At 44.7% G+C, this 27,719-nt stretch overlaps 1 protein-coding gene across 1 annotated transcript in view; it reads left to right on the top strand.

Moving 5' to 3' along the window:
• robo3 (roundabout, axon guidance receptor, homolog 3 (Drosophila)) overlaps positions 1 to 15,041 on the top strand; it is a 174,718-nt gene extending 159,677 nt beyond the window's left edge. Inside the window, exons 29-35 of the mRNA XM_071205372.1 lie at positions 3,744 to 3,891; positions 4,357 to 4,572; positions 5,408 to 5,604; positions 6,139 to 6,246; positions 8,705 to 8,863; positions 9,818 to 9,960; positions 14,307 to 15,041. Coding sequence (XP_071061473.1) covers positions 3,744 to 3,891; positions 4,357 to 4,572; positions 5,408 to 5,604; positions 6,139 to 6,246; positions 8,705 to 8,863; positions 9,818 to 9,960; positions 14,307 to 14,318 — 983 coding nt within the window. The 3' untranslated portion in view covers positions 14,319 to 15,041. The remainder of the gene's footprint in view (positions 1 to 3,743; positions 3,892 to 4,356; positions 4,573 to 5,407; positions 5,605 to 6,138; positions 6,247 to 8,704; positions 8,864 to 9,817; positions 9,961 to 14,306) is intronic.
• Positions 15,042 to 27,719: the final 12,678 nt, after the last annotated feature.

The raw sequence follows: 27,719 nt of genomic DNA on the forward strand, positions 1-27,719 counted from the left end.
CTGTTGGTGTCAGCTGATAGAGGTGTTATGGTTCTATGTTCCTGCCTGTTGGCGTCAGCTGATAGAGGTGTTATGGTTCTATGTTCCTGCCTGTTGGTGTCAGCTGATAGAGGTGTTATGGTTCTATGTTCCTGCCTGTTGGCGTCAGCTGATAGAGGTGTTATGGTTCTATGTTCCTGCCTGTTGGCGTCAGCTGATAGAGGTGTTATGGTTCTATGTTCCTGCCTGTTGGATCAGCTGATAGAGGTGTTATGGTTCTATGTTCCTGCCTGTTGGCATCAGCTGATAGAGGTGTTATGGTTCTATGTTCCTGCCTGTTGGTGTCAGCTGATAGAGGTGTTATGGTTCTATGTTCCTGCCTGTTGGCGTCAGCTGATAGAGGTGTTATGGTTCTATGTTCCTGCCTGTTGGATCAGCTGATAGAGGTGTTATGGTTCTATGTTCCTGCCTGTTGGCGTCAGCTGATAGAGGTGTTATGGTTCTATGTTCCTGCCTGTTGGATCAGCTGATAGAGGTGTTATGGTTCTATGTTCCTGCCTGTTGGCGTCAGCTGATAGAGGTGTTATGGTTCTATGTTCCTGCCTGTTGGATCAGCTGATAGAGGTGTTATGGTTCTATGTTCCTGCCTGTTGGATCAGCTGATATAAGTGTTATGGTTCTTTGTTCCTGCCTGTTGGCGTCAGCTGATAGAGGTGTTATGGTTCTATGTTCCTGCCTGTTGGCGTCAGCTGCTAGAGGTGTTATGGTTCTATGTTCCTGCCTGTTGGATCAGCTGATAGAGGTGTTATGGTTCTATGTTCCTGCCTGTTGGCGTCAGATGATAGAGGTGTTATGGTTCTATGTTCCTGCCTGTTGGCGTCAGCTGATAGAGGTGTTATGGTTCTATGTTCCTGCCTGTTGGCGTCAGATGATAGAGGTGTTATGGTTCTATGGTCCTGCCTGTTGGATCAGCTGATAGAGGTGTTATGGTTCTATGTTCCTGCCTGTTGGCGTCAGCTGATAGAGGTGTTATGGTTCTATGTTCCTGCCTGTTGGCGTCAGCTGATAGAGGTGTTATGGTTCTATGTTCCTGCCTGTTGGATCAGCTGATAGAGGTGTTATGGTTCTATGTTCCTGCCTGTTGGCGTCAGCTGATAGAGGTGTTATGGTTCTATGTTCCTGCCTGTTGGCGTCAGCTGATAGAGGTGTTATGGTTCTATGTTCCTGCCTGTTGGATCAGCTGATAGAGGTGTTATGGTTCTATGTTCCTGCCTGTTGGATCAGCTGATAGAGGTGTTATGGTTCTATGTTCCTGCCTGTTGGTGTCAGCTGATAGAGGTGTTATGGTTCTATGTTCCTGCCTGTTGGCGTCAGCTGATAGAGGTGTTATGGTTCTATGTTCCTGCCTGTTGGCGTCAGCTGATAGAGGTGTTATGGTTCTATGTTCCTGCCTGTTGGTGTCAGCTGATAGAGGTGTTATGGTTCTATGTTCCTGCCTGTTGGCATCAGCTGATAGAGGTGTTATGGTTCTATGTTCCTGCCTGTTGGCGTCAGCTGATAGAGGTGTTATGGTTCTATGTTCCTGCCTGTTGGCGTCAGCTGATAGAGGTGTTATGGTTCTATGTTCCTGCCTGTTGGCGTCAGCTGATAGAGGTGTTATGGTTCTATCTTCCTGCCTGTTGGTGTCAGCTGATAGAGGTGTTATGGTTCTATGTTCCTGCCTGTTGGCGTCAGCTGATAGAGGTGTTATGGTTCTATCTTCCTGCCTGTTGGTGTCAGCTGATAGAGGTGTTATGGTTCTATGTTCCTGCCTGTTGGTGTCAGCTGATAGAGGTGTTATGGTTCTGTGTTCCTGCCTGTTGGTGTCAGCTGATAGAGGTGTTATGGTTCTATGTTCCTGCCTGTTGGTGTCAGCTGATAGAGGTGTTATGGTTCTGTGTTCCTGCCTGTTGGATCAGCTGATAGAGGTGTTATGGTTCTATGTTCCTGCCTGTTGGATCAGCTGATAGAGGTGTTATGGTTCTATGTTCCTGCCTGTTGGCGTCAGCTGATAGAGGTGTTATGGTTCTATGTTCCTGCCTGTTGGATCAGCTGATAGAGGTGTTATGGTTCTATCTTCCTGCCTGTTGGCGTCAGCTGATAGAGGTGTTATGGTTCTATGTTCCTGCCTGTTGGTGTCAGCTGATAGAGGTGTTATGGTTTTATGCTCCTGCCTGTTGGATCAGCTGATAGAGGTGTTATGGTTCTATCTTCCTGCCTGTTGGCGTCAGCTGATAGAGGTGTTATGGTTCTATGTTCCTGCCTGTTGGATCAGCTGATAGAGGTGTTATGGTTCTATCTTCCTGCCTGTTGGCGTCAGCTGATAGAGGTGTTATGGTTCTATGTTCCTGCCTGTTGGTGTCAGCTGATAGAGGTGTTATGGTTCTATGTTCCTGCCTGTTGGCGTCAGCTGATAGAGGTGTTATGGTTCTATGTTCCTGCCTGTTGGCGTCAGCTGATAGAGGTGTTATGGTTCTATGTTCCCTGCCTGTTGGCGTCAGCTGATAGAGGTGTTATGGTTCTATGTTCCTGCCTGTTGGATCAGCTGATAGAGGTGTTATGGTTCTATGTTCCTGCCTGTTGGATCAGCTGATAGAGGTGTTATGGTTCTATGTTCCTGCCTGTTGGATCAGCTGATAGAGGTGTTATGGTTCTATGTTCCTGCCTGTTGGCATCAGCTGATAGAGGTGTTATGGTTCTATGTTCCTGCCTGTTGGCGTCAGCTGATAGAGGTGTTATGGTTCTATGTTCCTGCCTGTTGGATCAGCTGATAGAGGTGTTATGGTTCTATGTTCCTGCCTGTTGGTGTCAGCTGATAGAGGTGTTATGGTTCTATCTTCCTGCCTGTTGGTGTCAGCTGATAGAGGTGTTATGGTTCTATGCTCCTGTCTGTTGGATCAGCTGATAGAGGTGTTATGGTTCTATGTTCCTGCCTGTTGGCGTCAGCTGATAGAGGTGTTATGGTTCTATGTTCCTGCCTGTTGGCGTCAGCTGATAGAGGTGTTATGGTTCTATGCTCCTGCCTGTTGGTGTCAGCTGATAGAGGTGTTATGGTTCTATGTTCCTGCCTGATGGATCAGCTGATAGAGGTGTTATGGTTCTATGTTCCTGCCTGTTGGCGTCAGCTGATAGAGGTGTTATGGTTCTATGTTCCTGCCTGTTGGCGTCAGCTGATAGAGGTGTTATGGTTCTATGTTCCTGCCTGTTGGTGTCAGCTGATAGAGGTGTTATGGTTCTATGCTCCTGCCTGTTGGCGTCAGCTGATAGAGGTGTTATGGTTCTATGCTCCTGCCTGTTGGTGTCAGCTGATAGAGGTGTTATGGTTCTATGCTCCTGCCTGTTGGTGTCAGCTGATAGAGGTGTTATGGTTCTATGTTCCTGCCTGTTGGTGTCAGCTGATAGAGGTGTTATGGTTGTATCTTGTTATGCACAATGTTGATTCTTCTCTCAGAATACATGGGTCTGGGGTAGAGATCTTCAGAATTGGTTTGGCATCCGGTGTGTCAACTCGTGGCACAGCACATGTCTTTGTCAATCCTCCGGACGTAACTCCATAATAAACCATCAGTGTTTGCCATCATAGTTCCTGCTCTCCCCGAGTCTCTCTGAGTCCTGTCTTCATTGCACAAAGACTCTTGCTCTCACTCTTTGTCTGAATGAGCTTAGACATAGTTATACAGTGACGTCACCACGACAACGTCTCACTGTGTGTCTCTGTGTTATAGGTAAGCCCAAACAGAAGGCGATGGGTAAGGCTGTGAAGACCCCGTCTCTGACCTGGATGGAGGCGTTGCCCCCACCCCCCCCCATCGGAGAGCTGGAACAGTGTGAGCCGGACGATCAGCCCCCGGAGCACGAGGACATGGACATAGGGTGAGTCAGCTTCCCTTCACACATCTTTATAAATTAGTATTACACTGCTGCACCATCTTTTACACTCACTGTCACCTATAACAGGCACATCAGGTATCGACCCCCCCCCCTCGCTGCCTCTGGCTGTAACAACTCAATTACCTGGGCCTGGGTCAATAGCGCTAGTGATTAAACTGTTTTCCCCACCTCTGAAACACAATTTTCTGTGTTCCTCTTTCCATTCCCTCTCTGCAGTCTCAGAGCACACATATTGTCCTGTAGCTCAGAGCAGAATCCCCCCCGAGTAATTGCTGAGCCCCCTGAGGTTTAGCCAACGGCGAGACCCCCTAACTGAGCGGAGGCTGAAAGAACAGAGTTAATGTTTGATCGCCTCAGAGCGGGTTAGGATTGTCAAATGAGACTTTGTTTTTCTGAGAACACTGTCTGACTACCATCCAGCTGTAACACTCCTCTCTGTGGCTGTAGGTCGGATGAAGAGTGGTGCCCCCCCCTCCCAGAGAGGACCTATCTGATGGAGGGCTGCGAGGAGGGACCCTCCCCCCTACACAGGAACACCGCCTCCTCTCCAGCCACCTCCTACAGTCACCAGTCCACCGCCACGCTCACCCCTTCGCCTCACGAGGAGCCCCGGGGCCCCCATGACCCCCCACGCCTCAGCCAAGCAGACCAGCAGCTGTCACGGTATGTGAGGAGGCTCGCCAACCATGTGTTGACGTAGAAATCCAAAGTCACTCTTCAAAACTCATTGGCTGTACAGTCCCGTGGTGTTCAGTGTAATGGTAATTGAGATGCAACACATGAATACGGTTATTGTGAGGTTCAGCCTGAAGACATGGAGAAATAATTCCATTACAGTAGATTGTCCATGAATTTACAGCTCGCCCTGTCCTATTTTGTTCTATTTTTACATATATTAAACATTTAAAGTAAGTGTATTCCCCTTAAAATAAAAATAAAAGACCCAATATTACTCTTATAAATGAATAATTAAACTCACAAACCATACAATTCTCAATTGTATGCCTTAATTTAACTCGCCAATACACCCTTGATCTGTTTGAGCAGTAGGGTTAGGTTTCAAAGTGGCTGCTGTTTTATTAACACTGCTAACTATTATTTACAAATGCTAGGTTCCATATTCTCATTTCAATAATGCATTTGTAAACTGTAGCTACACAGTCATGTTCTCACATTCAGGAAAAACTATTGTAATTTATTTATTTGTTTTATTTTTAACCATAGTGGTCATTTTCCATTGTAAGCCAAATATTAAATCCTTTGGCCAAATGTTAACAATACATATTTTTAGAATTTTAGTTTCCAGCAAAAGAACACTTAACACTAATCTATAAACGACTAACTAATGAATCCCTACTACGACATGCTGAGTACAATCATAACAGAACCAGGGAACCAAACGGGATGAAAAGCACAAACAGTTTCTATACCCCTGCTCTGTCTGACCCAGAGATGGTTCTGGTTCTGGGTCTCCTCTCACGCTGCCTCTCCTCCACAGCAGAAGGTTGGCCTGCGGTCCGGTGCCAGTTCCCCAGGCCCCCAGCCCTCTGCCCCCCCCCTCCACCCCCAGCCTCTCCGGCCAGCAGCATCGCGGCTCATCGGAGGCTGGCACGCTGCAGTGCCAGAGCCCCGCCCCCCGCGGCCCCCACAGCCAGGGGCCGACGCTCAACCCAGACAGCGGCAGCACTACACCGGGTAAGGAGACAAGCCTGGAGAAACACACATATCAGAAAACAAGATAATACAAGCTGAACATGCATGTGCTCTTTCACCCTGTGCTGACTCACTGTTTGTATTTTAAATCAAAAATCTTTATTCGTCTCGCAGAGGGTACATTTACATTGTTACAGCAAAAATAAAGAGCTACAAATAGTTTAAAGATGAAAATTGAAATAACATAAATAACAATAATAAAAAAAACACATCCAGTACCAGTGACAGTATTTCAAAATATAGTTTAGCATGTATTAAATATGTGATGGCAGCAAAGTGATAGTATTAAACGTGGAAGTATATATTGCACAATTATTTACAGATTTATTACAGAAGTTGAGTTGTCTAACTAAGCCAGTAATACTATAACAATTACGAAGCAGTATATATATATATATATATATATATAAATATTGCACATAATAATATTGCACAACAGGGGTGTTATAGAATATGGAGTATGCAGTGAATACATCAATCCCTAAACTCTAATTGATCTCCCCTCTCCTCATACAGTGCACAGTCGCTCCTCCCCAGCAGAAACGTGCACTCCCCCCAACCAAAAATCCAGAGTGAAGAAAAAAGTGTCCAAGAGTTCAGCTTACAGAAGAGATGCGCAAGGAGGTGAGTGGGCTTGGGTCTGGGTTTAAATATCTTCTCTCCAGTCAGAGGAACAATACCAGCTACATTTCTGTTGTCTCTAATATAGTAAGAGTTACATTACATTGCATTTAGCTGAGGCTTTTATCCAAAGCGACTTACAATAAGTGCATTCGACCAAGAAGATACAAACTTGAAGAAAACAGAATTATTATAGAATCATTCCACCATTTTGGAGCCAGGATAGCAAACCCACCTGTTTCTGCTGATGGGAACTTGGGTCCCCCTCGCAGCGAGGGTGCAGCGAGCCGTTTGGTTGATACAGAGCGGAGTGCACGTGCTGGGGTGTACGGTTTAACCATGTCCTGTATGTAGGAAGGGCCAGATCCATTCGCAGCATGGTACGCAAGTACCAGTGTCTTGAAGTGGATTCTAGCAGTTACCGGAAGCCAGTGGAGGGAGCGGAGGAGTGGCGTGGTGTGGGAACATTTAGGAAGGTTGAAGACCAGACGAGCCGCTGCATTCTGGATGAGCTGCAGAGGTCGGATGGCATATGCAGGTAGACCAGCCAGGAGGGAGTTGCAGTAGTCTAGGCGTGAGATGATGAGAGCCTGGACCAGAACCTGCGTGGCTTTCTGGGTCAGCTGGGGACGCATCCTCCTGATGCTGTAAAGCGTGTATCTGCAGCAGCGGGTTGTAGCAGCGATGTTTGCAGTGAAGGACAGGTTGTTATCTAGGGTCACACCCAGATTCCTTGCAGTCTGAGTCGGGGAAACAACAGAGGGGCCGATGTTGATAGTCAGGTCAAGAGTGGGACAATCTTTTCCCGGAAGGAAAAGCAGTTCAGTTTTGTCAAGGTTGAGCTTGAGGTGATGAGCGGACATCCACTGAGAGATGTCAGCTAGACAAGCAGAGATGCGTGCGACGACCTGGGTCTCTGAGCGGGGAAAGGACAGAATTAATTGGGTGTCGTCAGCGTAGCAGTGGTATGAAAAACCATGCGGGCTAATGACAGATCCGAGCGAGTTTGTGTAGAGGGAGAAGAGGAGGGGACCAAGAACAGAGCCCTGAGGGACCCCTGTAGATAATTGACAAGGGTCGGACTCGGACCCTCTCCAAGTAACCCTGTAGGTGCGGTCTTTGAGGTATGAGGTGAGGAGGGAAAGTGCAGAGCCTGAAACTCCAAGTTCTTGGAGAGTGAAGGAGGATCTGATGGTTCACCGTGTCGAATGCAGCAGACAGGTCCAACAGGATGATGACAGAGGAGAGGGAGGCTGCTTTGGCAGTGTGCAGTTCATCAGTGACAGCAAGGAGGGCAGTTTCTGTTGAGTGACCTGCCTTGAAACCAGACTGGTGCGGATCCAGAAGGTTGTTCTGATGGAGAGAACAAGAGAGTTGTTTAAAGACAGGAACGGGAGGAGAGAGACAGGCCTGTAGTTTATAACATCGGACAGGTTGAGAGTGGGTTTATTTAGGAGAGGGTTTACTCTTGCCTCCGTAGGCGCGTTCACACCAAGTACTTTTCCCACAAAGGTTCCTGAGAACTCTTTAGTTCTCATGAACTAAGTACAGATCGCGTTCACACCGGAAATTAGTCCCTGGGGGTGGATGAGGCAAATGATGCCGCTGACGTCACTTCTTCTTCTTCTGCTTTGGGTTTACTGGCAGGCCGCAAACAACTTCACGGCGTATACTGCCACCCAAAGTCCCCGGCCGGAAGTCCCCGGAGTTGGGGAAGGCTTCAGTAGAAGCTGCTGGGACCCCCAGCAGCTTCTACTGAAACCTTCCGAGTAAACGGCCAGAACGCCGACACCTCCTCATCTCCACCGCTCCCATGTTTTATTTTGTGTTGTCATAAGTTAGTCTCTCTGCGTTTCTGCGCTGGGCTAATGCTAATAATGCTAATGTGAGGATAATAAAATGGCGGCTTCACAAAACCTTTTTCTCCCACGAAAGTCCCTGCTCTCTAGCAGGGACTGAAAAGGGGGTAAAAAAGGTTCTCTAGAACTAATTTAGTTCCTGGGACTTTTTGGTGTGAACGCAACTAAATCATAGTTCTCAGGAACCTTTGTGGGAAAAGTACTTGGTGTTCACGCGCCTCTTGAGACTGTTTGGAAAGTGACCAGAAGTTAGAGAAGTGTTGATTAAATGGGTGAGAAACGGTAGAATATCAAGAGCGATAGTCTGTGTTATTGAACACACAGCGTTCAGGATAATACTGTCGTAACACATCAGAAGTCCTCACAATATGCAGATGTACTGCAAGAGAGAAAATCCGGTAACCATTAAACTAATCAAACAGCACTTGCCACATCAGAAGCCAGCAGAAAGTCTGTGTTAATTTAAATAAACATCACTGCTACTCTCTGCTTCGTACTCAATTATACAGAGAAAAACAGAGTGCTTTTATTTCTTATGAATAAAAAGTAATTATGCCACAGGAAGCTGACTCTAAATTAAGCATGTTTGTCCTTTTGTTTAGACCTTCCCCCACCTCCAGAGCCTCCCCCGGGGGGGGAGAGGTTGCAGGGTCTGCAGGGGAGCATGGAGGCCAGCAACGCAGTGAACGTGGCCTTGTCCTCCCTGGAGAGGAGCGAGTACAGCAGCCAGAGGAAGGGCTCGGCTCACAGACACATCGAAAGTAAGACATAGGGTTACACTCAGTTCAGGCTGGCAGAGGCTAACCCAGAGCTCATGATCCTCCTGGAATATTACACTCCTTGTTTAAATCAGAAATGGGATAAAAAGATAACACTTGAAAATAAACTGTGTACACTACTTTGGCGCCGCCCGAGTGGCTGCCTGTTTGAGCAGCTCTTCAATCTGTGTGAATCTGTGCTGTCCTGTTTTTCACGCTTACCCTGTTGCTGCTTGTACAACTGCATTTCCCCACGGGGATTAATAGAGGTCCATCTTATCTTATCTTACACGCTCTCATGCCCTACTGCTGAAGTACTCTTCAAGTGTCCCACAGTAATGCAAACGGGACACATGGACGTGTGTCCATGACTTATTGTCAGATCATACATGTCAGGGTCCGAATCAGAGTCAGGTTTATTGACAATAGTTTACACATGGAACTTACTTTGGTGTACAATAGTGGGTATACTTTATAAACACGGTAAACAAATGAGGTTTTCGGAAAGAGGCATATATAAGAGGATCTTATAAAAACAGACAATTCTTGCCATTGTTTAATTCTGTGCATATTCCAAAAGGTGTGGATAGCTGATGCCAAAATATAAAATGCAATTAAACGTTACTTGCCACGGCTCCATTTACAAATGCATAAAATAAACAAGTTTAAACAAATGTTTACAAAAACATATACAAAGAAATACCACAAAGGAAGTACAACAAAACATTTTCTTAAGGATTTGTATAAAAGTGTGTAAAATGCAGCTATAAAATGAAAACACAAGCCTTTCTGAAACATCCTGCAACATGATGCTTCTGTACTGACTGTTTTCAAACGATACAAGACAAAGCCCTAGACTCGAGACAAAACACAAAGTGACAGAACAAAAAGAGAGACACATAAAGAATGCCCTCACAGTTAACCACATGTCCTCTCTGTCCTGCCCCCCCCCCCCAGATGAGGACCTGCTGCCCTACAGCAGTAAGGTTCTCCACCTCTCCAGGAGCCAGATGTCCAGTAACTGCTCGACCACAGGAAGCTCCTCGTCCAGAGGCTCCACGGGCTCCAGAGGGCCCCCCTCAGCCAGGAAATACACCGAGGTAACAAACAGCACGACTAAACATTCTACAATTCCACTGCGGACTCACCTGGGGGAAATGTTCTCTTTTTATCTCCAGTTGTTTTAATAATTGATGCTTTAAGATATTCATGAGGACGGAACAAAGAGTGTCCCTGCCATGGAGAGGTGCATGTGGTTTACTTTTATCTACATACCATTACTTCCATAAAACACACATAGTATTATTGTGCAGGCGTATGAAAGAGCTTTTACATTCCCTTGTTGCCCACACACACTCACACACACTCACACACACTCACACACACTCACACACCAACATGCTCCCAGGCTCATAAGTCTACTCAGAGTATGCTTAACAGTCAGAAACAATGTTCAGCGTGCACGCCCACCTCCTCCCTCTGGAGTGCACTTCTGAGGCCGCGCTGCGCGGGGGAGCGCTCCATAAATGCCCCCCTGCAGGCTCCCTGGCGACGCGCTGGTGTTTTCACCGCGGAACAAGCTGTGCCAGCCGAATGGAACGCTCCCCGGGGGTTTCATGCAGCTGAGGCAACGCTTACACCCAGCGACTCTCAACATCGCTGTGGGGAGAGAGTTAAAGAGGTGTTATCACTTCAAACCAAAAGGTATGGATTTAGAACCAGAGAGTTAGGAACATGCCACAGATACAGCAAGGTCAGCAAGGTCGACAGGAAGTCAGCTGGAGCTCCAAGTGTGTTTACCTCCAGCCAAACACACTCTCCTCTTTAAGCTGCAACATGTGTCATTACTAGGCCGCCATATAGGACAGTACACTGGCAAGAACACGTGAGTGAACCCTTTGGAGCAACCTGCATTGATGTGTACATGTGTTCTACAGTATGGTCTGATCTTAACCACGTTGCAATAATCAGGTTAATGTATAGCACACAGATGATTGTTTTGTTCTTGTCCATATTGAAACATTGTTCACACACTGAACCCCTTTCACACAAACGTGTTGAGTTAGCAAGCGTTGTTTTAATCAGTGAAACAAGATTAGACGTATTGTTCCGTATTGTACCTATAATAAGCACTCAGATATGTTGAGCATGCTATACACAAGAAGCGTCTGCTGATGCGAACCTTGCCAAGGGCTCACATACCACGTGCCACTGATGTGGTTGGTCGAGCTGGCGGTCAGGTCAGAAACCAACCTGCGACCATCGCCCAAGTTATCCGCTCTGTGTCCTCCTTTCAACACTATTGCTTTAATAAAGGACTCACCATCCCTCCCTCCGCCTCACCCGCCTCACCTGCCCCACCTGCCTCACCTGCCTCACCTGCCTCACCTGCCCCACCTGCCTCACCTGCCTCACCTGCCTCACCTGCCTCACCTGCCCCACCTGCCTCACCTGCCTCACCTGCCTCACCTGCCCCACCTGCCTCACCTGCCTCACCTGCCTCACCTGCCTCACCTGCCTCACCTGCCCCACCTGCCTCACCTGCCTCACCTGCCTCACCATCCCTCCCTCCGCCTCACCTGCCTCACCTGCCTCACCTGCCTCACCTGCCTCACCTGCCTCACCTGCCTCACCTGCCTCACCATCCCTCCCTCCGCCTCACCTGCCCCACCTGCCTCACCTGCCTCACCTGCTTCACCTGCCTCACCTGCCTCACCCGCCTCACCTGCCTCACCTGCCTCACCTGCCTCACCCGCCTCACCTGCCTCACCATCCCTCCCTCCGCCTCACCTACCCCACCTGCCTCACCTGCCCCACCTGCCTCACCCGCCTCACCTGCCTCACCTGCCCCACCTGCCTCACCCGCCTCACCTGCCTCACCTGCCCCACCTGCCTCACCCGCCTCACCTGCCTCACCTACCCCACCTGCCTCACCTGTAGGATCCGGGAAACATTTATTTCATCATCTCTCCTGAATGTTCTATGCTAGGCATCTGATGAAGCCGGAGCCCAAGCACCCAACTCAAACTACCCTATGGTCCATGGACTGCATTAGCACAGTGCTTTGTCCAGCCTGTCCATGCCATGGAGAGCATCTCTGGAATGCATGTCTTGCCCCAGGATACATCGACTGCAGGGGCTGGGATCAAACCACAACCCTCCGTATACTACGTCTCATGCCCTATGCTGCTGTTAAGAAACAGTTCAAACGTTAAGTGTCCGACTGAACGCTTTAGTAAGTAGTAAGTGACCCATTATAATTTAATGTGAGAGATAGTCATTCAGTGTTCATGAGGAGCAGACTTTGCAGCTTTGATGCTGTCTGTCAGGGCTGTAACCTGAGGGGTCAGGGGTCAGCCCCCCCTCACCTCAACACACATCTGACACAGGAATGTAGCAAAGCAACTCATAAAAGTGACACACACACGAGTGCTCTCAACACATACACTGAGCCCCCTTGTGTCTCGCGCCTCTCAGGCCCCCCCTGTGGGGTGGTAAGGAACACCTCACTCCCCTCTCTGACCCTCACTGACCCCCGCCGGCCTTTTCACGCCTTGCCGGGGACATGAAAGCTTTCCAATAAAGTTTGGGGTGTTTCTACAGGAAGTCTGTGTCAGGTTACCCCCCCATCCTGTGGGGCTGCTGACTGCTATCTCTGACCTTTGACCCTGAGAGGATAGGCAGGCAGTTGTTGCTGTTCTCGTGTTTTACATCAGCTCCACATCTGGACGCTGCGGCTTCAGATGAGACGGATCCTGGGCAACACAAGAGGACAATGTCCCCAAAGTCTTCATCGTGAGCACGGATCCTCTCTGATAGTTCAAGTGTTTAAATGAGAGGATAGAGTGACTTAAAGAGCTCAGGACGTGGTGCGTTCACAGACTCCCCGGAAGGTTCCATTCTCGCGATGGGAAGTTGTTCTTGAAACGTTGGTGTGTTCCTGTCGTTCATCTTGTTTTCTCTGTGAGACAAACACCCCGAGAAGAGAACATTACCTCTCAACTAAATCAAACTGAACTAGCACACGCAGCACTTCCTGTTTCCTGTTCTCACAGGATATATTCCTCTCTTCTGGCTGAAATGACACTTTCCCGTTTTCTGCCTCCATAATCTTCTTTTGACTTTGTATTGATGTTGTTTGGCATCTGCTTACATAAGGAAAGGATGACGGTCACTAAAGATGAAAGCATATGCATGACACGTGCAGTCTCTGCTCGATGTGTACGTTCTGTGTGGAGCAGCTAGATGGTCTCCTGAAAGTGACTCTGCTACATTAATGATGAGGCAGGAGCTGCAGGCTGCTATCTGCACAACTGGATGTCACAGCGAATGATTCAAAGTATAAAACATTTCATTGTGTGCTTTGCAGTATTCACATGTATTGAGCCATGTATATTTAGTACAGCACTATATTACATGGTTCAGCATCCTCAGGGAGAAAGCCAAAGTTAAAAAGTGCTTAACAGCATTGACATGCTCTTAAGTGCTGCTCTGAGAAACATGTCCACATCGTTATTAGGAGCAGGCCCCAGACAGAGTAGATTGATGTCTACCTGACGACACAGCCATCCGACTCATTCTTACACCAGTGGTTCCCAAAGTAGGAACCACTGGTCTTATCATTTAGCAGGAGGTCAGAAATGTATTTTGGGCCCAAACCATTCAGCGCTTTATAAACCAGCAGCAGTATTCAAATCTATTCTTTGACACACAGGACATATTGTGCAAATGTCCAGTATGCAGTGTCTCTACTGGGACGTGTCTCCAGGCTTTAATGTTCAAACAGCTCTTTCTTGTTCTCATACTGCCTGGGCTGCAGCACCTCTGTTCACCCTCTGTCTGAAACCAGAGCCCAGTCTGCTCTGATTGGTTAGCTGACCGGCTCTGTTGTGATTGGTCAACCGCTTAGAGATGACCCGCCCTATCACGTATCTTGTAGCCTATCACGTAAAATGTGTTTGTTAGCCAATAGAAGCACAAGTGTTACATAGTGATGTAAATGGACTGTACTTATATAGCGCTTCATCCAGTCTTTAAGACCCCTCAAAGCGCTTTACATGCTACATGTCCTTCACCCATTCACACTGAGCAGTGTATGTTAGGACATGCACTAACATACATACACATTCACACACCGCTGGCCATCGGGAGCAACTCAGGGTTAAGTATCTTGCTCAAGGATACATCGACATGTTGACTGCATGGGCTGGTTGAAAGACGACCGTACCCCCTCGAGCCACAGCCGCCCTAATGTCATTATGTTACAGAAGTAAACCAAGGAGTCGAATGGAGGCGTCTTTGCAGACCATTGCACTGAAACCTATAGAACACTACAAGGAAGGGAAAACCACACAAAGCAGAACAGGGCCTTTTTTTCAGTCCATTACACGATTACAGAAAGTGAAATATGTGATATGACGTTGATATATCCCTTTTTTCTCCGCAGGAGATGAGATAAGGACCCAGGGAGTGTCGGTGTACCTTTGATGCCCCCCCCCTCCCTGAAGACAGCGAGGACAGCTTAGTGTTTCAGGATCCAGACTCTGCGTCCCTGTGTGAAAGAAAGCTACCATCTTTGGCATTACATCGAATATTTATGAGCAATTGAGTTCTTTCCTCTCCCTTCATGTGTAAATACCGGTCTGTACTGCGTGGCTCTGGATGCAGGGGAAGAGACGTATATTGTATTTATGAGGATGAAAAAACATGTAAAAAGTCTGTTATTATAGATAAGCTCATGTCTTCTTGAATGTGCCAACCTCTTTGTCAAAATGTATACCTTTGGGAAAAGCATAAGCTACTGTTGCACTCTCTTGTTGTGATGGCAACACAACAGAACATATGAAGCACAAAGCGTGTTTGCTGTAGAGAGGGGCGATTGGAAAAACCAAAAGGAGCGGGGCCAGCTTCCGGAGGCCGGGACCCCCGCACCCATGTGTCCGCTAAGAATGTCAAACTTTTCTATGTTTCCTTTGGTTTCTTCTGCTGCAGAGCGAGCGGCAGACACAAGCTTTATAAAAGCTTGATTGTACCCCCCGCTCCTCCCTCGCCCCTCACCTTGTGCGTCTGAGGACTGTTTGCTGCAGTTGTGAGAAAACATTTGCATATAATCTGTGGAAAACAAACAGAAACATTTCTGTGGACTGACTTTTTGTACTATTGTTGTTTTGTAAATGTACAATAAAAAATAATGCTGATCTCATTCCTGAAGCCGCTCTCAGAGATAATGCTTTTTAAGACGAGGAGTCTGTGTTTATCGGTCATCTGTTTCCGCCATTACTTTCTTTTATCTGGCATGGTTGCCATGACAACATTAGATCAAGCACAACACTGGAGACACATGAGCGGTTTGGCATTTCATACGAGAAGTCATTTTGACTTCCTCCACACCTCATGCTCAGTGGCGACTGGTCATTAGGGGCAGGTGATCATGTAAGATCGTGTATATAATAATCATCTGATTCGTCTCATTGCTGTTTTAGTCTGTGTTCTTCTAATTAGTGTCTACAGTGTGACCTATTGAGCGGCTTAGAGCCATGTGGGACAAAACCCGATCCTGCCCCTCCCTCTCACTGTCTAAGTGAACGGTGACTGTAAAAACTACACTGCGCATGCTCAGAGTATTTTCCTATTTAATGCGTGTGGCAACAACACAATGACCATAGGGGCATAGAGCTGCCATCCCCACCATACGTCATCTCACATCATTCAGAGCTGATTGGCTGTAAGTACGTGTGCCGCGAAAAGTGTGGTGTGTGAAGAGGAGACGAGAGAGCTGCAGTGACGCGTCCTAAAACCAGGAAGTAAACTGCGCATGGCTTCCCTCGACCTAAAAGCAACGAGATTTCTCCATAGGATTTTAGAAAATAGCTCCAAATAAGATCTGTGGGAAACGTAGCTGTTAGATAAATGCACGTTTTGTTCAGCCGGATAATATCCACATGTCTACCCTACTTTTATCATTTTCAAATCATAAATCTATCGATTAGATTAGATTTATGATAGACTTTTGAAACTACAAGAAGATAAGGAGGACTTTTACAAAAAAGTAATAGCGATTTTTGTCCAGAAGGATAGGCAAATGGACTTTATCTTCAAGTCAAGGTAAGACTGCAATTGTATTGAAAATGGGATCTTACTAAGAGAGAACAATTCAATATTTAAATGATAAAAATACATTTTTTGGGTATCCTTTTGTTGAACTGTCTGTTTAAAATTAATTGAAGCATCAGACAAAAAAAGCTTTTGAAAATAATATTATATTTTGATTTAGGCGAAAATATAATATGTGTAAACCTGAAGAGTCAGTGCCAGTGCCTCAGCAGCCATGAACCTCACTGCAGAAGCTTATAGACATCTACGTTGTTTGTGCCCCACCACCTTTGCACATATAGAAACGCCACTGCTCATGCTGCATCAAATATAGTACCAGGAGGGAAATGGATGAAAAAACATTAGTGGTCAAACATTCAATAGGCTCACATTTGAACCTTATTATTTAAATAGCACCCATACCATTGTTGGTTGCTGGTGCTCTTCTGTCTATAAACATGAGACGCAGCTAATGAAATTCAAATGCACACGATTTCAAGGCTGCAGTTATTCTGCAATAAAATACATTCAGAGTTCAGTTAAAGATCAAGTGAATATTCCCTTGTAATACAATGATATTGTTATGTTTCCCTGCACACCGTTTCCTCCATGAGCTGCAGTGTTAGGGGAACTGGTACAATGCCTATTCATCACATGTGAGACGTTACCAGGTGTCCTACATTGTGTGGGACTGCACAACATTTTCATCATGTGTTAATGCATTTGTCCTGCGTCCCACACATGATGATGACCTGCATTTGATTGACAGTTGAACTTTTTAAAAACGTGTTTCTTTATCCAATGGCTGTTTAGAAAGCAAGAGTGTAAGAGTGTATCCGGTGTAAGATGTCAATCAATCAACAAAGTATGAAATGAATGAACTCGTGGGTGTAGCGGGCGGAGGGCGATGCCCACAGGTTTTTCCTATGGTGCATACCATTTGAATCAACACTACTGTACATGTGAGACTCACAGGAAATGCCGCGCAAGACAAATGTTGAGCGATATATAAATGATCCTGAACCAAGAGAGATTAGCAAACAGATCATACATGTTAGCAGTGGCGTTTCTATATGTGCAAAAGTGGTGGGGCACAAAAAACTTAGATGTCTATAAGCTTCTGCAGAGAGGTTCATGGCTGGCGAGGCTCTGGCTCTGACTCTTCAGGTTTACAAATATTATATTTTGACCTAAGTCCTAATGACCAGTCGCCACTGCATGTAAGCAGTCTGTGGTAAACTAGTTCAAGTCCTTTCTTCAGACTCAGAGACTACATAAAATATCATTTGGATGATTGTTTGTTGAATACAAAATATATACCTTTTATAGTCCTTTACTTGCATAGTTTGAGCGAACAGATCAACCTATAGTGTTATTATTCATATTCATAAGATAATAACTTTGCAATAGAAATGTTTTTTTTATGGGTTGGACGGACATTATATTGAAATCCAAACTACATCTTGGTATCAAAGTAACACGTAGTCCTACACACTGTTTGTCCTTCATGTGGCTTGTAAATGTAATGTATGTCATTCATATACACACAGGTGCATTGACACTGGCTGGTGAGCAGACCTGAGCATTATTAACTGTCATCCGACCGCTAAAGGGCACACATACCTTGAGTCACATGAGAGTCACAGAGGTGTCAGAAAGGTCACATAACACCAAGAGTGCAGGTGTGAGTATGTAAGGCATGCGTACATCCCCGCCCGGCGTCACTCCAAGGGCATTTGAACAATCTTGTAGTAGATTTACATCTGAGATTGGCCTTGACATGCAGTAAGTCATCAAATCAAGGCTTAAAACTTCCCCAAACTCCTGAAGAAAATCTGAAACACTCAGCATCTAAACTTCTTAAAGCCTTCAACTCCCTGAACATACTTTCCAGTCAGACTTTAATACATATAAATATCTGCTTCATAGCTGATTGTGTTTGCTCCCTAATCTCCCAATGCCCCATTCTTCCTCTTCACAGTGCGCTGCAGCTGAGTGCTGAGTGCTGAGCAGCAGAGGAGCCTGACATTGCCAAGCTCTCTGCTCTCAAAGTGCAACACCCCCCCCCGCTGCCCACCTTAGACAGGGCATCCCCCTCTGCTGCTGGCAGTGTGTGTCACTGACTCTCACACACACAGCCTCATCTTCATGAACAGCTCAGGGTGTGGAGATGGAGGCAGTGGAGTATACATACATATATATCTGCATACATATACAAATATACATATACAAACACATACATGTTTCTGTTATATGGAGATATGTCAGAGCAAACCGGCTGCCAGTTTGTCCGGCGCAGTTCCTGCTTCCAGTCCACTCTCAATAGTCAAGATCTGGACTTGAACCGGCGGCCCTTCGGTTCCCAAGGTCAACAAGGTGGATTGTGAAACACTTTCACACTCCATGTCAACATTCATCCACTGGTACACTGATGGCAGGGCTCTGCAGGATCAATGCTAACAGGATATTCTTCTGTATATCACAGTTATTCACAGGACCCCTGACAGATCCATTCCATTCATGTATTGCACGGACAAAGAGTTATAATATACTGGGCTGGGCTGGGCCGGAACACTTACAAATGTGGGCCGGTAGGATTTAGGTAAGCAACAAAAAAAAGGGAGTGGCCGAAACACTTAAAAATAGGGCTGAACAATATATCGTGTCATGGCGATAACCGCGATATGCGCGTGCGATATTCACACCGCAGGGACGTGTGGTTTTATTCATTTTTTTTAAATGCTAACGCACTTTAGCACAGAATTCAAATAAAGATACCCTTATTCACTTATCGAAACTGCACATACAATATATCCGATTAAAGCTGAGACTCCACAGATTATTTAAGTATAGTATCACTACATCACAACACGTACTTTACAGAGCTTTTACGGGAGATCGGTCTCACCGTAGCTGTCAATCAGATCAAAAGACGTGTTCAATGGCATTAAAACGATGAAAAAAAACGCGGCTGAATCGGTTAATCCATAGGTTAATAATGTATCTGTGGCTTTGAAGCAATTGTTTATAATCCATAATTCCATTTTATGTAAAAATCGGAGCACAAAAGTTAGCTGCTAATGGTAGCCACCAGAGTGTATGCAGCTTCCGGTTTTGGCTACGCGTCACTCTCACTCCTTATTTGTTCATGTGTAGAACTTCCCCTCGATTCCATTGGCTCTAGCGGTTATAAAGAGATTTCATTCGTCAAAATCGACCAAGGGGGCCCAGAGATATGGAAAAATCCACCCAAATGACCCCAGAAGTGTTTTTTCTTTGCTAAATCTCTCTAAAAAGGTCAAATGTCACTTGTTTTGCATCAATCTTGATACAGGGTACTTATATATGTTGTACTTTGGATTCATAAAGCTTTTACTCTACTAACCCATCATCCAAGGGTAGTTTTCACTATAAGTAAAAAGAATCTTTGGACGGACACTAATTTACAGTTTTTCACTATGTTCAATCTCAATTTTCGTTAAAATTATTTTAAAATTTATTTAAATTGATTCTTGACTTTCTACATCCAACTCAACAGGTTTATCATTACTTTGAGAGAATGATTATTAATTTAACCCTTTTAGAAAGGAAGATATGGTCATTTGTTCTGGGAATGTCCTTTTCGAGCCTGAGACCTGAAAAACAGGCTCTGTGCTTAAGTAGGTGAATTAACTCAAACACGTCATGTACAATTATTTGCTGCTTGCTACAAAAGGAAAACTTGCACAGCTTCATGTCAGGGGTACTGAGTGAGGGACATGCAGGCTCTGCATGCACAGCAAACCACCAATCACAATCATTCTTGATCAGATCACAGCAGGGCCCCGCCCCGTAGTTTGCAGACCATCAAAACACCGGTAAAAAATTAGCGAGGCACAGGAGGACAATACCTTATCCGTAAATATAGTTAAAAGAACCGCAATATATATCGCAGGGGAAAAAAATCGCAATGTCGTGCAGCCCTTACAAATGTGGGCCGGTAGGATTTAGGCCCACCCAGTTTACTCATTGGCCCACCCTGAGAAAGCTTCGGTGTCATTTAAAAAGAAAAATAATAATTCATTTTTATTATTTTATTATTATTGTTATAAAAAAAAGTATTCACCCATTGAGAATATCCAATAATCCAAAGTGAAATTCAAGTGAACAAATATCGAGTTTAATTAATGTTGTATGTGCTTTATCCTCTGAACCAAACTCATTTAAGGTCAAAACTGATTGTTGGTTCCGGCGCGCGCCATAGTAACGTGAGAGAGGCAGAGAGCTGTCTGCAAAATAAATGATGGCTCAAAGTTCACTAATGAACTTTGGTTTTTAAAAGACTCCAAGAAGAGCCCCCACTGCCCTCATCAAGCAGCGATCGATACGATCATTTTCTGATAACGATGAAATAGCCCCGCCACGTCTCCCTCTCCCCACCTCTCCTGCTGCTGGGCTGTCAGAAGAAAAAAAATGTTAATGGAAACTCTGCCGCACGGTTCCTTCGTCCCTTGGAAGAGGCGGAGAGTTGTGTTTTTCATCTGCTGGTGGACAGTCCGGAGAGATATACACAGGGTTGGGTTGTAACCAAGCGGCAAACTCTGGGGAACAGCCGGGACGCCAATACGGAAGTGCCAAACACTGCAGTTCCTACATGGGCCGCTAGGGACTGGCTGCAGAAAGGAGCAATTTCCATAGACCCCCATGTTAAAATGCCCAACTTTACAGCAGAAAAAAACATGTTTCTACCCATGGATGCAATAAATATTATTATCGATATAGTTAGATTCCACCCTCATGGTTATAAATCTGTGAGTGAATTGTTTTCTAACACGACCCTTTTATTTATATTAGGTCTTAAAGTTGTTGCATAAATTAGGGCGTGGTCACGTTGATGGACACGTACATGCCTCACTGTCAGCTAACAGCAACTAGTCCACTCTGCTAGGCTACAACCATAGAGGCTACAACGTTAGTTAGTCATAGTTACTGTACTTGACCCTTTAGCTTTAGCCGTGTTCGTGGTGATTGTGCCTTTTAGGGAATATTGTTACAAATACCAGACAATTAAAATGTCGTGCTGTGCGCTTGAATGTACTAACAGAACTTCCAAGAAGTCTAAAATGATAATATTATACATGTTAACCCCGTTCGCAGGTGTTTGTGTGCTTGGTAGCTTAGCTTGTTACTTATTAGCCAGCTAAGGACGTAACCCTTTATACATACATATACATTTTAGTTTATGATTCAGCCTTGGGTAAGACTTTTATAGTCTATGGCAGTGCTTCTCAAAGTGTGGTCCGCGGACCACTGGTGGTCCGTGAGCGCCCCCTAGTGGTCCGTGAGTATATTGGTAACATTTCACATTTGAAATAAATAAATACATTTAAGTTTTCCGCACTCTTACGGGAATATCTCCACAATGGAGCGAGCTTATTGCATGATATAGTCCAGCGCAAAACCTTCGTAAAACATTTTGCCACTTGTTTGTACCATTTTCAGGCGATTTGTAATCTGTTCTAGAAAACGATGTGAATTTGGATATCTGTAGAGTTAGGTGGTCCGCGAGTGTTTTTTTATTGGTTAAGTGGTCCTTGGTATAAAAATGTTTGAGAAACACTGGTCTATGGCTATGATGCCCATAATGCTAAACGGGAGCAAATGTTAATAGGGGACCCAATTATCCCAGTGGTGGCCGCCGGAGCTAACGGAGCCGCAGGGGGCTAGCTCCAGCCGGCGTCCCGGAGCTAGCCCACTGCGGCTCCGTTAGGTCCGGGCGGTGGAGTCCGTCTTTTCTCAACGTGTGAATGACAAGCATTAAGAATAACAAAATATAGCTAATTCTCTTGCAGATTGTCTCATTTGATTATGAATGTAACGTTTATATAGGGGAACTACACTGTTAGCAGTAACTTGGTATGCATGTATTTCATGTTAGCTTAGCTTCTTAGCCTGAGCTAGCTCTGTTTACTTCCAGTTAGGAGGCAGGCTGCAGCAGGTCCCGCCTCGGCTCCACCTCTTTGCCCTTATTTGGAGCAGGCGGGGTTAGACTCTGACGTCACAGTCGAGCCGTTAGTGGCCGACTCCGCCTACTAAGGGCTTCACGGCAACTCTGCAGAATCCGAAAGGTGACGTCACGGACACTACGTCCATTTATATATACAGTCTATGGTTGTAACGTATGGTTGTAACAGAATACATGTAACGGCGTTACGTAATCAGAATACAAAAATCAAGTAACTGTATTCAGCTCGCGTTACATTTGAAAAACGAGTAATCTGATTACAGTTACTTTCGTAAACCTAAAGTGAATACATTTTGGAATACTTATTGGAATTATTGGTGGAAAAGTTTCCTCACAAAATGTAATATTCATTACCAGCAGAACTGTGCGGCACGGCGCTGCAGCATGTTGTGTGAGTGAGAGAGAGAGATGATCTGAGATAGATCTTTTTAAAATATATTGAAAGTTAGAAACGGAGATGGTTAGATAAAATGTGCAAGATATCGTTTATGTAGCATTTCTTTATTGTCAAAATGATGACATTTATAACGGGATAAAATCAAAGTGAATGGCCTGCTGCTGCTGAATGTATGGGGCAAGTGACTGGAAAAAGTTTTAAAAGTTATTACATCGTTTCAGATAATAATAATAATGATAATTCATTCTATTTAGGGGCGCCTTTCAAAGCACCCAAGGACACCTTACAATTCATAACATATTCCAAGGAAAAGTTTTAAGACAGTACAAAGAATGGAGTCTGGGTGATGTTTTTGATGTGGGGTGCAGATGAGAGAGCTGTCCAGAATGACACCAAGATGTTGTGTTTGAGTTCTTGATAAGCCATGAAAACAGTAAAATACGTGTCTCCCGTTCACCAAAACATACCCATCTGTTATGGAAAAAGAAAGTATTCCAAAAGTATTCTAAAAGTAATCTGCCACCAGTACCGGCGGGGATTGTTGTTAGCTTCTGATGCGCAGAAGAAAAATCTGGCCCACCCTATTTTTTACAGGCCCACCCTAAAGTACATTTCTGCCTACGCTACTGGTTCACACAGACGGTGATTTGAACTGCAACCGCAGTTTAAACTGTATTTCCTTTCTCCTGTAAAATGACTTGATCGCTTTAAACTCTGCACACTGTTGTTATCAGCTGTTCCACCATGGTTTCTACCTCAACCTGTAATAGATGTATCCTTATTGAAACGGTTACATTCAATGAAAAATAAAATCAATGTGCAGGCTTACGTGAACACTGTTCTACATGAACAATATGGGCAGTTTATACATGAAATAAATCAACAGTATAGTGGCGAAATGCTCCAAGTGGAAGCGATTCGCCATTAAAGCAAAGAAGAAGAAGAACTCCGCACAGTTGATCTCTTATCCTGGAACCTATCCTGCTCCGGCGCAGGCTAGCCGCTCAGAATAAGTTATCTAGCCCGCTAAAAAGTGAACCAGCTTCATACCCAGGGGGGTATACTACGAAGCAGGATTTTCGTTTAGCAAGATAACTTCTGGGATTTCCGGTACTACGAAGCATTGGGTTGCGGTCGGATAGTTTAAAAATCAGCTCCTAAGTTCTAACCCTATCTCCTATTCCTTGACCTCTGTGTGAAACGTCACGGGGTTAAGGGATAGTGGATAGGAGAATTCAAAAGGACTTAGGAGAAAAGACTGCGGTACTTTAGAGAATCCGACTGCACTTTCACTATCCAACGTGTTTATGATGCGCCAGCGGACTTCATTTTGTGCGTCTGCTGCTGTGGGGGAACTATGGAAACTACAGTTTTCTATACAGCGGACTACAACATGGATGTTCAATAAGAACGAGGGACTCATCTGGAGACTCTGCACCGTGCTCTGATGCTGCTGCTTTGCTTTATGAACGGGGACAACAGAGAAACATATTCTTCAGGACCAAAGCTGGAATTGAAATAAAAAAGGAAAGTGAAACTTATGCTCGTCACCCTCTCCCTCCGGTCCACATTAATACAAATGATCCCAATACGTATGATTGTATGAACTATGAAAATATCTTAAAATCAATACAAATGTATTTATTATAAACGTTAGTCCTTAACATCTATCACTGTGTATATCACCATTCAAACATCTTTTAAAAGTTGAACAAACCCCACACAGCTCAGTAAAGACTGAAATGTTGACTTTATTTGATCATTTCAGTAAAAACTAACGTTCATATTTCTCTTTTTGATTATAATACTGATGAACGTTCAAAACAAAGCACTTTGGCAACTTACCACATACGTTTTAAAAAGCTTAATAAGCACCGTAACGTTCATGATATCATTTCTCCGTCATAATCGTTTGTTTCCGTATCATTCTAGAGAATTCAAAACGGCACTTATCATTGCTGCCACTGAGGGACTTCCGGGTCATTTCACTCCGTTAGGAAGGTTCCTAAGCTAAATGGACTATTGGAACGCAACCTTGGTTGACACTTCCAGCTCAGCTTCAAAAGTTGAACATTGCTCAACTTTTGAATCCTGGAAATCCTGGAAATCTGCGCTTCGCTCCCCCACAATGCAGTTTGGCGAAAAGCGAGGCAAAGTGACGTCATCCCCATTCAAAGTAAATGGGCAGAGAAGCGTTGGAAGATTCGTCTAAAGCTGCTGTGTGGACATACCGTAATTCGTTACTTTACTCGTTACTTTACTCACAGGGCCGGCCCGCCCCTCCCTGCAGGCAGATCACGCAGACTGCTAAAGTTTCAAATGTTCTCTTTAGTTCAGTTTCCATTGTCGCATAAGACTGATCCAGATCCTGAATGTTTTCCTATCTGACCATGGCTGTCCTCTGTCTCCTACTATCTGTATTTTGCGCAGTATATCTCTGCTCACGCTGTTGCGTCGGCGTGTTCTCCTGCGTCTTGCCATGTGTCGCACTGGAACCAGTGTTGCCAACTCCATAGTAAGGAAAGTAGCTATTGGCTGTCCGAAAAGTCGCCAGAAGTCTAAATGCCTAATTTGCATATCATGTAATGGCGGTAAAATAACGTTCCACCCGGTTCCACCCCCTTCAAGGTTCAAAACTTAAAGTAAATCCAGACGACAGTAGATCAGAAATGTCTCTAATAGAAAAAGTAGAAATAGTTTTAGTAGTTTTTACAATAAAGGCAGTATAGTATGCTCGTGTGTCATCTCTGTCTTCAACCATCCTTTAAACTCAGGGTTTGATACCCACTCTTTTCTGTACTTTTGTGAATACAGTTTAGACTGTGACATGATGACTTACGTGGATGTTTAGCTTGTCACAGAGAGGCACACACACAGTGGACGAGGTGATTAAGTGACTGAAGCTGTCTCGACGCGGGAGAGTGTGGCTGTCTCCTCTCTGCTCTGACTGCAGCTGAGCTGCTGCGGGAGGCAACTGTGAGTCTGCGCGCCTGTGAGTACTACGGGAGGGCTGAGGGGCTCACGGCAGCTCGTTAACTGCAGAACAATACGTGAGTCTCCAAACACCAGAAAAGTCCCTAATAACACCACTACAAGTCGTTAGATCAGTCGCTAGTCGCTTTTGGCAAAAATAAGTAGCCGGAGGGTTTGGAAAGCCGCCACATTTAACGACAAAGTCGCCAAGTTGGCAACACTGACTGGAACCATAGACTGACGGAGCGTCCACACTAAAGCTCCAAAAATAGCTTGGAGCTGGGCGTGTCTGGAGCTTGGGGATTTTATAGAGAGGCGAAGTCACGCCCATCTACTTCCGGCCCATGGGACCCCGGAAGCGAAAAATTAACATTGAATTCAATGGAGAGAGAAAACGTATCTTTTGATCCCGTTTGAATTGTGCCACGAACTACACATATGATGTTTGTCAATCTTAAACAATAAGTTCCATGTCAAAAAAGTCACATTTTGTCGTAAAACTGTTGAAATATAAGACTATGAAAAATACGCGACTACAAAGACTACAAATCCCAAATCCCATTCTGGCTCGCGTAAGTGATGTCACAGGCGATAATGCTCCAAGTGGTTGCGACTCGTAATTAAAGCGAAGAAGAAGAAAGAAGATCTCATGACTGATTATTCCCTCCAATAAATAAGAGATTGCTAAAAATAAATTCACTTTTACAAGATGCCTGTGTGCTTTGTACCAGGTTGTAATCACATAAGTGATCATACTTATAGATCATAGCTCGTTAATCGCTTCCCGTCTGATGAAAGGACCAGGAGTCGTTGCACCAAACATATCAGGTAATACACATGTTGTGCATGGAACACAGTCAAGCTAGCTACATAGCTAGTAGCAAGCACGTTAGTTAGCATCACATTACTTAGCCTTGTCATTTGTATTAGCCTTAACATGAAGTGAACCCAAATGTTAAACAGTAAGAGTAGTCATGATGTTAAGTATTTTGTGAAACATTTGAAGAGGAGCCTATCGCCCCCAGGTGCTAAGGGGGCGGGAGGTAGGCTAACGGCACATTAGCATCTGCGATCTTTTCTACTTAATGCTATCTGCTCAAATGGTTAACATTGAACATTAAAAGATCAGGCAGTTCAGGGAGAGTCGAAGGAAGGAAGGCAGGCAGGCAGCTTTGCATGACATGTATTTATTTATAGAAGGACCATGCATACAAAACATTAATCTAGCAAAGATTTTTTTTTTTTTTTTTTTTTTTTTTTTTGTTTGTCAGCAAAGAGAAGAGATGCAATATGCCAGATTATAGCTAATAGCTAATTTCCATCTGTGGTCCATTCTTCTGGACGTGTTTCATTGTGATGATAGTGAGTCAATCTGTTTGTTGGAAAGACAGTAGTTGAGTGATTACTGAGAGAACATTATTAAAAGAGATAATTATTCAAAGTGTTGTTACTTTAAAGTGTTGTTACTGACCTTTTTCTCTTTTATTTTCTTTCCCTCACCTGTAACTGCTGAGACCTGAGGAACATGCACACTGGACTGACCTGCTCTGGCAACCTGATTTCCACTGTACGTAATAGTATTTGGTTATGGTATATTATTTATATACATCAAAGGCACAATGCACCCCCCAGAGACACACATGTATTGAGTGTGATATTGTGCATAGGTCATGTGAAATCATCTTTACACACTAGAAAACTGTCGGAGCGGCAACTTGTTTTGAAATAGAATTTTTAATATCCGATAATGAAGTTGATCTGTTTTCTTTATTCTTCTCTCTTCCCAGCTCCATCCATCACCGTGCTCTGTTCCTGCAGGTCCTGCTTGCTAATCAATGCTTTATGTTTTTACACAATTACAAATAAAGTCAATGTATTGTATGACATGAAGTTGTGCTTCATTCGGAGTCAATAATAAATTCATTCTGCCTTCAACTGCACAATGACTGTGGACTGCACCGACATCCATGTAGCTGCCCCCCAGTAAGATGAACCAAGCAAAGAGGGTCACCATCATGCCCAAGGACATCCAGCTGCATCCGCGAGAGAGGGCTTAGACTGACCCGAGACCAGCACACCCAAACACAACGGCTCTTTTAAGAGCCACCTACAGTTTCAAAGAGTTGCAATCCTACGTTATTATAATGATTAAACTGGTTCATGTGTCACTTAGTTTACTGAACCGTGATGAATGAAAGAAATTAGTGAGGTAGTGGTTTACTGAAGTTACAAAGACATTAATATATGAGTGACAGGTCAGTGTAAACACAAGCTTCTGTCAATCATGGATCACTCAAACTATTTATATAAAAATATGTAATAAAGTTCTAAAACAAGTATTAGGTATATTCCTTGCTAGCTTTTGGAGAAGGTTGTTTTTAAGTTTACTAAAA

Source organism: Pseudochaenichthys georgianus, chromosome 14, assembly GCF_902827115.2.
Source record: "Pseudochaenichthys georgianus chromosome 14, fPseGeo1.2, whole genome shotgun sequence".
Lineage (NCBI taxonomy): Eukaryota > Metazoa > Chordata > Actinopteri > Perciformes > Channichthyidae > Pseudochaenichthys > Pseudochaenichthys georgianus.